At 44.5% G+C, this 12,744-nt stretch overlaps 1 protein-coding gene across 1 annotated transcript; it reads left to right on the plus strand.

Annotated features, from left to right (window-relative positions):
• Positions 1 to 6,754: 6,754 nt before the first annotated feature.
• LOC112084547 lies at positions 6,755 to 8,473 on the plus strand. The gene is made up of 3 exons (XM_024153696.1): positions 6,755 to 7,114; positions 7,253 to 7,870; positions 7,982 to 8,473. Exons 1-3 carry the CDS (start codon positions 6,755 to 6,757, stop codon positions 8,471 to 8,473), a joined length of 1,470 nt encoding a protein of 489 aa, XP_024009464.1.
• Positions 8,474 to 12,744: the final 4,271 nt, after the last annotated feature.

Raw genomic sequence — 12,744 nt, forward strand, 5'->3', positions numbered from 1 at the left:
CACCACCTCATTTCTCTCCATTGTTTTCATCATAATTCTCTCATTTCTCCACCAAATTCGTGGACTCAAAGTGCTCTGAGCTCGTTTTTGAGTTGTCAACATTATCTTGATTGCATTTTGAACTCGTTTGCAACATAATCCCAAGGTATTCACTCTGTTAAAATTCATCTTTTTCCATGTTCTTCTATGGTGATTTTTGAACTTCAAGGTGTGGAATCGATTTTGATAGGTTGTTTTAGACCTTGGGATTATTTTTATAAATGCTAGGGTGCTAGATAGTCATGGAAACCAGATCACATTGTTGGTGATTCATTGTTCTTGAGTTTTGAAAATTGTTGCAAGTTAATTCATGAAAAATGGATTTTTCTTGGAAAAGAAATGAACTTGTTTCCTGCTGAGTCCTTGCTTTGCACTCTTGTTTTTGCATTGCTATGAACTTATTGAACTGATGCTTGGCTTGAGGAACTTGTTCATGTGCCTTGGAAATCGATTCTTGCAACAAATGTTTTTCAAAATTTTGGAGAATTTTGTGAAACTTGATCTTGTGCTAATCTTGTTTTTGAGAAATTTATTGGCAGATGACTGAAATAAACAACTCTCTAGCCAATAAGAAGGGCACTGCATCCAAGGACAAGGGTTTGGTCTCAGGGTCTTCACAGCCAAAAGGAAAAGGGCAAGTCACCAAGAAAATCACAAAGCAAGGGAAAGGTGATCAAGCGCCGAAAAGGACAAGGCATGAAGAGAAAGCATTGGTGGTTGCTTCTGGTTCCAAGAAGAATGGGAAACAGTTGGCTGTGGTATCTGATGATGAACAGAGTGAGAGTGGCTCAAGCAGCTCAGCTGGAGGTTCCCAAGGCAACATTGAAGAGGCATCAAAGAGGATCAAGAAAACTGAACCAGAAACACCTGATTATCTGGCCAAGTTTCAACAAATGGGGATCCAGCAAGGGAGGTTCCATGATGTGGACTTTCTGAAGAAGATTGGCATCAATGAAGATGTCAAAACTTTGCTTGGGAACATGGGCATTGAATCACTTTTGGAGATGAGAGATATCGCATATGAAGAGGAGTCTCAAGAGTTCTTTGCTTTTTTTGATGCTTTTATGTACTACCCAAGGGATTCAAGAATTCTTCAAGGAGATGGTCTTGGTTACATGGAGTTTACTGTGAAAGGAAAGGACTACACAGTGTCATTCAGGGAACTGAATGAGATATTTGGGTTTTCTCCGCCTAAGAACGTTCCTCTCTTCAACCAGATTAATTTCAGAAAGGAAGATATTCAGGCTCTATGGAGATCAATAGCTTCTAGGAAGTACACAGCTGGAGCAGCTAAGTCCTCTTGGATAAGGAACCCAGTGCTGAGATATGTCCACAAGATCCTCTCTCACAGCTTCTTCTTCAAACTTGATGTTGGGAGAGTTCATAAGGGTGATCTCAATCTCCTTGATGTGCGGCTGAAACAGTTGATGCCAACTCATGAAGATGGGAAGCCCTATGAAGGATATGCTTACACACCTTGCCTTGCCTCTCAATTAGCAAGGTCTTTGATGTTCTACAAAAAGTGCATTTGGGGTTCAACAAAGAAGGATGCAAAGCTGACCCATGGATGGGTTGTAACAAAGATCTTGAAGGCAAAGGGGTACAGATTCAAAGAGAACAAGGCAAGGTTTGACCTGATTAATGAAACCCATCTGTGTAAGATCGGTTTTCTTCAAGGAAGAGTTGGTGCCAAGCTGGTTTACAACTTCAAGTCTTTCATTGATGAGCCAGTCCAAACTCTCCTGCCCAATCCCTCCATCACCACAGTCCAAGTAAAGAGGAACATTCACTTCTTCTTGCTGAAGGAAGAGCTGTACAATGTCCAAACTGACCCACCAATCCTCAAGTACAAGAAAGCTTGCAGAGAAGAAGCCTCCAAGGAAAGGAAAGCAACCGCTGAAGATGCTACCACAAGTGCTGGGTGGATCTTGATGACGGTTCTGATGAGGCAAGCCATCACTCCTTGGAGACACCATCCGGTCACACTTCAAACCCCTCTTACTCTTTGGGGTCAGACTTCCACAGCTCTTAGGTAACACTCCACACCTTGTACATATGCATGTAGATTTTCTTTTTCTCTTTGCATTTTACTTGTTTGTTTTGCTTTAACTCCTTTCTCATGCTTTTATAACACAAGGGACTGTGTTATTTAAGTGTGGGGGAGGAGTTTCATCTTTTAGTAATCATGTTTTCTCTGTTCTGATTTTATACTTTGAGTCTTGAGTCACATTCTTGCATGCATTCATGTAGTTTCATCTAAGTACATATAAAAAACCAAAAAATTCGAAAAATCAAAAACAATTTCACAAAAAAATGTTCATGTAGTTGCATTCTCATTTTTAGGATTGAGTCTAGTTGCATGTTCATGTAGGCTGCATCAATGCAAGGGAGTAATGATAGGTTTTCCTTGAGAGAATATCACTTTAAGAATTCGGTTCACTGCCCTAGTTTCTAGTTCTTTGCTGCATGTAAACAAGAAAGAAATCAAGACTGATCCATGCTTTGAACTTGTTGAGTGAATCAAGTTTTGATTAGTCCAGCCTTATCTAAGTGAGACCATAATTTGACAATCCAATTATTATTTCTTGTACATGTCATTGTGAACTCATGGGTACCCTTAAAATATTTGAGCTCTCTTATCCCTTTTACCACTCTTTGCTAGCTCAAAATAGCTGTTCTCTCACCTTGAGACAGTTCCCTGCCTTTAACCAAGCCTTCCTTGAAGCCTGAAACACTATATTGAGAGATGTGAGGCCTTTTTCTGAATAAACTTGACAGAAAGTGTTGGGTTTAGGGCGACAAGAGTAGGATCTCATGTAGATCTAGCTCAGCATCATGAGTCTAGAGTAGGCTAGGAAGACTTCTTTAGAAACACTGAGTGGAAAAGAGGAAGTTTGAGATGAGAACCAGGGGTTAGAAAAGAAAAGAAAGCGGTTTGGGGTCTGCTGTGTAAAGAAAGAAAAGCTCTTGTGTTTTGAAAAGAAAAATCTAGCCTCTAAGTAAAAGAAAAGAAAAGAAGCCAAAAAGGCTCAAGTGTTTAAAGAGAAAAGAAAAGAGGCTAGAAAGTGTTATATGAGAAAGAGCTAAGTGGAATATTCAGACCCCGAAGCCTGAGTTTAAAGTTGAAAAGATGAACCCCCTGGTAAGAAAAAGAATGAGAGTGAAGTGAGGAGAGGGTTGATAAGGCAATGAATGTCTTGAGAAAGGATTAGCTAGGATGTAATCTTCATGGGAGTAGAGTTAAGGTGAAGGACCAATTTGGGGCATTGGGTAGATGGGATTCTGCTCTTGTATGCACCAGTTGCCTTTTACCCTTAGCATTCTGTTAAAGTTTATTCCTTCTTGAGTGATCCCTTGAGCTGCATGGAAACCATAAACATTTAATGAGATCATCTTTGTCTCATGACCCTGTCCCAAGACAAGTAAGTTCACATGATTTGCATAAGCATGATTCACATGAGCTTTAATGAATGTCAAAAGGTTGGAACTATGGCTGTTTGTGAAAACTTAAGCTTGAGCTTGATTAATTTATTGATAAGTATGGCTAAAGTTTTGTGAGTAATCTTGTTTGCAATGCATCTTAGAATTAGCAACTAGGACAGTGAGCCTTGAATTCTTTTAGTGATACACTCTCTCATTAAGGAATATGAACTCCCAATGCATCCAACCTCTTTCTCTCATTTGCTCTTTTTGCATGAGTACACGCAAAGACAAGTGTGGGGGAGTTGATATATTCATAATTTGTCATGTTTAGGACTGCATTTTTGTCCAAAGATTGAGTCTCATGCATACATTTAGCTAGTTTTGTTAGAGTTTGTCCTTGGTTCAAGGTTTGTTTAGGATTTGCATTAGGTCCTAGAGTGTCCTGCATTTTTGGAGTGTTCTCAGGTCATTTGGAGACTTTTGGGAGCAACTTGGAGCTGGGATCATGGAGGAACCTTCACCTGTGTACCGCAACTCGGACAGATGGTTTGGTGCAGACAAAACCTTCACTTTGATCGCGTGGGACGAAGGCCTTTCAATTCGATTCAGCTTCCGAAGTCTTCATCAAGAATCAATAGGGTCGAGTGTAGTTTCCAGAACACTTGAGATAGTCTTATTTGGATCTTTGAGCTGAAAGTTACGGCGATCGGACGCAGTGCATGTCTCGGAGCTGATAAAAGACCAAAGCAACGCGCGCCAAAGAACTGGCAGAACGGAGCCCTTGCCAACGTCACCCGAGCTCGAGACCTTCACCAAAGTTGAAGATATCTGAGTCTTATATCCACTTAAACTAGAATCACACCATTTGGACCAGTTTCCTGGAAGTTACTCTCCCCTGAATATGAAGTGGTCCGAGGAGACCTGAATGCTGCGAGATAGTCTTGCGACTCGGTTAACTTGCAACGCCTGAAGATGAATGCCTGGGGGTTGAGCTGCGTGTTGAGATGTGCGAGTAAGACATCACTGGATAAGGTCTAAGGTTTCCGAACAAGAAAAATGCTAAGTCCACAACCGTGCGACTTGAACATGCGAGTTGGCCAAACCTGGAACTGAACCGCATGAAGACTCGCAATCTACACCGACTCGGTCATGCGACTTGGGAGTGATGGAGACCAAGCCGCACACATCCCTGAAGGCCCCTGCTACATGGTCATGCGAGTTGGAGAGCAAAAAGGACCAGGCCGCAGACGGATTCGCAAATCACACCGAGAGAGTGATGCGGCTGGGCTTACAAGGGTTTTATCTCGTTCAAGCCTCTTTCTTTGGTTGTGCGACTTAGGCATGCGACTTGGGATTACATGAGGACCAAGTCGCACACATATCCTCCCCAGATTTCATCTTGGTCATGCGAGTTGAAGAGGAAGAGGACTAAATCGCACAAAGACTCGCAAAACACACCTAGATGGGCATGCGGCTGAGACTAAAGGATTTAAGGCTCACAAGACTGTTTCTTCATCTTTGCGACTTGGGCATGCGACCTGGGAGGCTCTTGACCAACTCGCACATTCGTCACTTTATCCACTAAAGCCGAGTCAGAGCCCGGTTTGTTCCGGGCTGACCCGGTTCGTTTTTAGAGACCTATATATAGTTTTTAGGGTTTTATCCCCAAGACTTAAGCTTTATTCCTTTTGTTTTCTTGCCTCTTTTGTGAAAGACTCCCCTTTGAGAAGAGTAATATCGATTTTTAAGGGTTCTAATCAAGAGAGTTTGAGAGATCTTTGTGTTTAAAGCTTACTTCTTCTTAATCTGTCATCTCCATCTTCTTTTACACACTTCTAATCATGATTAACAACACATCTTGCAAAAGATTTAGTGTGTTGATCATGATTAGTGAGTAATCCCATATTAAGGTCTTAGATATGTAGATTAGGGTGCTTAGGTGGTAGATTAGTGAGCTTAGGGGTTAGATCATTCATATTCCATTCTCTACAACCTGTTCTTAATGCTAGATCCATACACATCATATGTGGTCTAGATTCTGGGTATTTCATGCACCAAAAGTGTTTGATGAAATGCCTGAACCAAGGTTGTTAGAGGTTTAAGTGTTATTCATCATGGGAATGATTGTTTATATGCTTAAATGACAGGTTAAACTGGTTCTTAATGCCTGTTGATTCATGTTTCACTAATGATGATTAGGTTAGAAACTGTTTTAGCATAGAAGTTGATACCTTCATGAGAGGATTAACTTAATTAAGGATGTTTAAGTTGAATGGTTTTCTTGAACACTTGATTCATTAGCTCACTAGTTTAACACTGAAGGCACCCTAATCCACTATCATGTCTAAGACCTTTCTCATCATCATACATACATTCTCATCATCATTTTGTTATTTGCTTGTCTTTGTTTGCTTTGCTTATCATTGTTATCTTCTCTTTATATTGTTTAGTTTCTTGTTTTAATCATCAGTTCAAACCAAACCTCATTTGTTTGCTTGAATTAAGATCAGTTCATATAGTCTAGTGTATAGCTTCCACATTCTTGGATTGACACCCCTTATACTACTTTGACAAAGGGATTGATAGCCCTTAAGAGCCTAAAAACTCTTGTCTATCAACGGCTCGTCAATAAGATGTTCACGGATCAGCTCGGAAAAACCATGGAGGTATACATCGACGATATGCTGGTCAAATCAATCGAAGAAAAAAAAAATGTCGGGCACCTACGGGAATGCTTCGAGCAACTGAACAAACACAACATGAAACTAAACCCGGCGAAGTGCAGATTCGCGGTCACCTCGGGAAAGTTCCTCGGCTACTTAGTGACTCACCGAGGCATTGAAGCGAATCCCAACCAGATCAAGGCACTAGTCGAGATGCCCTCTCCAAGAACGAAGCGAGAAGTTCAAAGGCTCACAGGAAGAGTCGCCGCGCTAAACAAATTCATCTCGCGTTCTACCGACAAGTGCCTGCCTTTCTACGACATCCTCCAAGGAAATAAAAAGTTCAAGTGGGACGAACGATGCGAAGCAGCTTTCCAGGAGTTGAAGAGTTATATGGCGAGCCCGCCGGTCTTGGCGAAACCAGTAAAAGGAGAACCTCTCTTCCTCTACATCGCTGTATCCGCTACGGCCATGAGCGGGGTGCTGATAAGGTAAGAGCGATCCGAACAGAATTCCATCTTTTACGTCAGTCAGACACTGACTGATGCCGAGACCCATTACCCCCAGATCGAGAAGGTCGCCCTAGCCGTTGTGGTATCGGCTCGCAAGCTGTGTCCGTACTTTCGATTATGGTACTCGCTACCCTTCCGCTGCGCTCGATCCTGCACAGTCCGAGCCAATCTAGGTGGCTCGCCAAATGGGCCATAGAGTTGAGCGAGTACGACATCGAGTATCGGAACATGCCATCTGCTAAATCACAGGTGTTCGCAGATTTTCTCATCGAACTTCCAACCGAGTCGACGACCGAGCCAACCCCAGACGAAGTTTGGATGCTGCACGTCGACGGCTCGTCATCTAAACACGGCTTGGGAGTAGGAATTTGTCTCACCTCTCCCACCGGAGAAATATTGGAGCAGTCTTTTCGCCTGAACTTCCATGCCTCGAACAACGAAGCGGAGTACGAAGCACTGATCGCTGGCCTACGACTGGCATAGGGAATCAAATTTTGAAAAATAAGAGCCTTTTGCGATTCACAGCTCGTAGCATATCAATTCAACGGAGAGTACGGGGCGAAGGATGGAAGAATGGGAGCTTACCTTAGAGTGGTTTAAGATTTAGTGCGAAAGTTTGACGAGTTCGAACTCACACGAATACCTCGAGGCGAAAACACCTCGGCGGACGCCTTAGCAGCACTTGCTTCAACCTCAGACCCGGATCTCCGTCCAACAATTCCGGTCGAATTCATCGAACGTCCAAGCATAGAGGAGGTAGAAGGAGTTCGGCTGATCAATCCTCCCGAGGAGGAACCAGAGAACGGCGAAGCAGTCGCTATGGAAGAAGACGCCTCACTAACCGAGCTGGAGTACGGCTGCGACAAGGAATGGCTCGGAGCCATCCGAGTATACATCGCCGATGGAGAAGTACCATCCAACAAGTGGAAAGCCCGCAAATTTAGGGCTCAGGCCGCGCGATACGTCCTCGTCGACGGCGAGGTATTCAAATGGAGATTTTCAGGATCGCTAATGACGTGTGTCGAAGGACCGGAAGCAAGAAAGATAATGCACGAGGTGCACAGCGGCGCGTGCGGAAATCATTCTAGCGGAAAGTCACTTGCGATCAAGATAAAACGGCACGGTTACTTCTGGTCTACGATGGTCAAGGACTGCGAGAAGTTTACGGCGAAGTGCGACAAGTGTCAGCGGCACGCGCCTACAATCCATCAACCTACCAAGCTGCTGTCGTCGGTTTCGTCACCTTATCCCTTCATGAGATGGTCGATGGATATAGTCGGGCCTCTACATCGATCGAAACAGAAGCGTTTTCTGCTCATCCTTACAGATTATTTTTCTAAATAGGTTGAGGCCGATTCTTACGCGAGCATTAAGGACGCTCAAGTCGAACACTTCGTCTGGAAGAATATCATCTGCCGACACGGGGTCCCCTATGAAATAGTCACCGACAACGGATCCCAGTTCATCTCAACTCGCTTTGAAGCTTTGTGCGAGAAATGGAAAATTCGTCTGAGCAAATCTGCGCCGAGAAATCCCCAGGGGAATGGACAAACCGAAGCAGCCAACAAGACGATCCTAGACGGCCTGAAAAAGAGGCTCGATGCCAAAAAAGGACGATCGGTAGACAAACTCGAAGGAGTCCTTTGTTCGCATCGGACGACCCCGCGCCGAGCCACCGGAGAAACTCCATTCGCTCTCGTCTATGGAACGGAGTGCGTAATTCCCCCCGAGGCGGATATCCCAGGGATTCGACGAAAACTTCTGCCAGTACAGGAGGGCTTGAATCATTTAATGATGCTGGATGAGCTCGACTTGATCCCTGCAAAGGGTACGTAGGCAGCCCGTCCTAGTACGGATTCAGCTGTCCCCCCTCCTAAAAAGGGGGGGGGAGTGGGTACGTATACACTTACCTTCATTAACTTTAAGATTTTAGCTCGTCGAGTCTACTGTCTCTAAGATCTGTCTCACTTCAGCTATTTTTTATTTCCAGCTAGTTTTTCATTTACTCATGTTCACTTCGGATTTTTCATTCACTTATTGTCACTTCGGCTAGTTTTTCATTCATTCACTTGTGTACACTTCTCCTAAACTTCTACTTGTCTTTGCATTCACTTCGGCAAAACTTTCTGATCTATAGTTCCAAACACCTCGCCTCGTTGCAGGCCACAACGAGACAACAATCACAAAGTTCTCTAAATAGACTTTTTACCACCTTTCTTAGGACGAGGGTGCAAGTCATATCCTCTATGGATTAATCAAGCGCGCTATACAAATTTCGGATCAAAAACGTATCGGTCGCCAGGGTTTGTCATCGTACACGAGATAGTAAGTCGAGACTACATCGCCTCGACTCATTCTCGTCAGTTTTGGCCTTCTCAAGCTTGGCAAGACCTTCCTCCACCTTGGCAAGGCGTTCCTAAACTTGGCTGTCAACTCTCGCCTCGCCTCTTTCTTCGCGCGCTTGACCTTGGCATCAAACAAGGCGTCCTTGGCCTCAATACGCCTCTTAAGCAACGCCACCTTGGCACTTTTGGCTCTCCAGGCCTCCTCGAGGCGAACAACCGTGGCGGATACCTAGTCGACATCAGCGCGAAGAGCTATCTTCTCCTCTTCCAGCCTTTTCACCCTGGTCATCGCCTCGTCTAGCTTCCCCTTTGCCCCCGCGGTCTCATTCTGAGCTTCATCTAGATAACGTTCGACCTTAGACAGGTCCGCGTCGTACTTAGCCATCAGCTCGTTGATAGCCGCTACAAACTGCGAAGAATAATATGTGTTAAACACTTAGCCAGAATTCGACACAAAAAGTAAGGAAAAATAAACAGAACAGACCTTGGTACCGCACTGTGCCATCACGCAATAGGACCTTGGTCTCCTTAGCTTCTCGGGAGGAGGAAGACGCGTGTTAGCGTTGTTGACTGATATGTTCATAATTTGCATCATTTAGGTTGCATAAATCATTCCAAATCATGTTTTATTTCATGCATTTTAGGTCCTTAGGGTTTGTTTTAGAACTTAGGAGATGCATTAGGTCCCAATGAGTCTTTGCATGTTTTGAGTGTCTATCAGGTGAATATGGAGCTGAAAAGATGAATCTAGGAGGTGAAATGGTGAGCAAAGCTTGAAAAAGTGGAAAAATTGGGTCTTGGGAGATTATCGGCCATTCTCGCTGGCCAGGAAGGTTTTACCGGCCATTTTCATGTACCGCGGGAAGCTTTACCGGCCATTTCCATGTACCGCGAACGAAGTGTATCGGCCAAAATCTCCGGGTTTGAGCGAGTCTCAGAAATCGCCTGTCCGGGGAGCCTTCCGGTCCGATTCAGACGGCAGGTCCTTCATAGAAGTTGGAGAGCATTGGAGCACGGTCTCATAGCAAGTGGAATCGTGGAATTCGGACGCGTGAGCAGAGAGATAAGCTCGTCGGAAGGAACCCCTGTCTCGGCAGGTATTCCGGACCGAGCAGATCAGTTTTGAAGGATGCGAAGGACGGTGCACTTCCAGGCCGATTCAGTTTCCGGGGCCTTCATGAGAATCAGAGACATTTGAGTCTTCTTTCCAGAACATCCGAGATCAGTCAATTCGGAGCTTTGAGAAGAAAGATACGGTCTCCGGAATGGACACATGTCTAGACGCCTCTCTCTGGTCGTGTAAATGCACTGCAAAGATGTGCCCTCCAGGAAGCCTTAAACTTCCCAAGCATCGAAACGTCCTTCACCAAAGTTGTAGATAAATGAGTCCTCTGTCTTCGGCAACCGGAATCACTCAATTCGGACAAGTCTCCGGAAGCTACAAGTCTCCAGGAAGCTACACGCGAGAACATCACCACCGAGGCATCTGGGTCGTCGACGACCAGTTTGCGTGAAGCGGGATCATCAGACGACAGCTTGCGTTTTTTCTTGGGCGGCTCGGTTGTCTGTACAGCCACGCCTTTCCCTTTCTCAGTGGCTGATCGTTTTCAACCAGCGTCGTGTTTCTGTAGATGCGAGGCTGAGGGCCTTGATGACTTCGGGAGAGCCAAAATAGCCGAGTTAGAAGGTGTTTTGCTCCGAGCCACCGAATCGTCTTTGGGCGCCTCGGGGATGATCTCTCCCGGTTCCACCTCGGGCGCCACCTTCTTCTCAATCACCTCGGTAACGTTCGCCTCCACAGCTCGGATCGCACCTTCCCCTTCACAGCTCGGCGGATCATCTTGAGGGACAGCCTCGGCCCCCGTTCGAGCCGCCTCGGCGGCTCGTTTTGCAGCCTCTTCTTCTTCACGCCTCTTTTTGTCTCTAAGAGTGATGATCACCATTTTTTCCCTTGTATCTTCTGAAGAATTTGAAGACAAAGAGCTAACAAGTACTGCGGCAAAAATGGCTCGTGCTCTTTCTACTCTCTCAAACATAAAGTGCTTCCTCCAATTGACTATCCGAGCCGCAAGAGTATCTCGAACAACGAAGAGGTCGTCAGGAACGGGGGAAGAATGCTCCTAACTGCAAAAACAACACAAAAACAACCAGTTTAGTGAGGGAAAATCATACCATAACAGCTCTGAGCCGAGGCAAAGCTTTGGATCGGCTACCAAGTGGTCCCCAAGCGGTCTTGGTTTTTCGGAGGAAGTCTCGCCAACCGACGCCTCGTTCACCAAGACATAGAAGAAGCGCTCGGTCCAAAACTGGGCTTTGCTTGGGAAACCGCCTATAATCCGGCGATTGGATTTGTTGGAGATATAAAATCTACCTCCCTTCAGAGCCTTTCTGATCTCCAACAAATTTAGCAGATGATCCAGCTCAATATCGAGTCCGCATTCGAGTATGCTGATCATATGCCGCAAGCCCCGCGGCATAATCTGCCCAATCGAGATCCCGTGTTTCCACAGCTACTCGAGGATAACTCCAGGGATCGGGAACCAGAGGAAACAGAGCTCGAAGAACGCCTCGTACAGGGTAAAGTGATTTTCAAGGGGTTTGTTGATGCGGGTTTGTAAACGGGGTTGGTTGTTTTCGTTTTACTAAGCTTCAGGTTTTAAATTTATAACCCCTAAATGTCTGCAAGTGCACATATGTGCGCTGTAGTACTTAGGGTATCGATCCACAGAGACTTAGTTGTTTCAGTACGAATTCACTGCAACGCTTAAATCAGATTAGAACTAAAAGGGTTTTGGTTTTGGGTTTTTGGTTGTCACTAAATCTAAACTAGAAAGCTAAGCAAGTAAAAGCAAATAAAAACGAAAGCAACTAAAGCAAATACAAAGCGATTAACTAAGGCAAATGGAAACAAGTAAATAGCGATTGAAAATGAAGGCAAATCAAAGCAAGTAAAATCGATTAAACAAAAGCGAATGTAAGCAAGTAATAAGCGAATGAAAAATGAACTAAATTGAAGGTTGTAAACAATTAAAGACAAACGTTGGGCATCAAGGGGTTTTCGCAGGGGTTCATAGTCTATGCTAGGTCGATTTTAAACAAGTGATAAAGGTAATCAACTACGTATGTTCTAGAACTCGAGGCACGGAAGTATGAATAGCCTACTTTCGCAGCACTAAACAACTATCTCTCGCAACCCTAATCAGTAGGTTTCCACTCTGGTTCTGGAAGGGAGAAGATGCAATAGCAGAATAAGACTCATCAACATTCACAACTCAACTACAGGTAGGTTTCCACTCCTATAGAAGAATTGCTCGTTTCACCCTAGTTCAGACAATCAATGAAAGCTTTCGCAACATATCATATCAGATCGGTTTCTAAGTGGCCAGCAAAGAATCACGCAGTAAGATTAAAGGCAAACGAAGAACATCTAGAAGATTATAAATCCTAAATCTATCGATTCATAAGCAAAGACACATGAAGTTCCCTTTGAAAAAATCCTTTAAACCCAACTGGGTAACTACTCAAACATATTGTAAACAATCATCACAGAGTATTGAAAGTTGCAGGAAATTAAAGAAAAGAAGGAAGAAGAACGAAGAACGGAGAAGCAGAAGGAGGCGCGATGGTCACTCCTGCGGCGGCTCCTCTTTGAAGACGGTGGCGGCTCCTCCTTAGGGTTGCACAAAAATCTCTCTCACTCCTCTTTGTCTATTAGTTTTGGTGTCTGCCCTTTAGAATGTCCTAAAGGGGGTATTTATAGCT

The sequence above is a fragment of the Eutrema salsugineum genome, unplaced genomic scaffold (genome assembly GCF_000478725.1).
Source record: "Eutrema salsugineum unplaced genomic scaffold, Eutsalg1_0 scaffold_4, whole genome shotgun sequence".
In the NCBI taxonomy this organism is placed as follows: domain Eukaryota; kingdom Viridiplantae; phylum Streptophyta; class Magnoliopsida; order Brassicales; family Brassicaceae; genus Eutrema; species Eutrema salsugineum.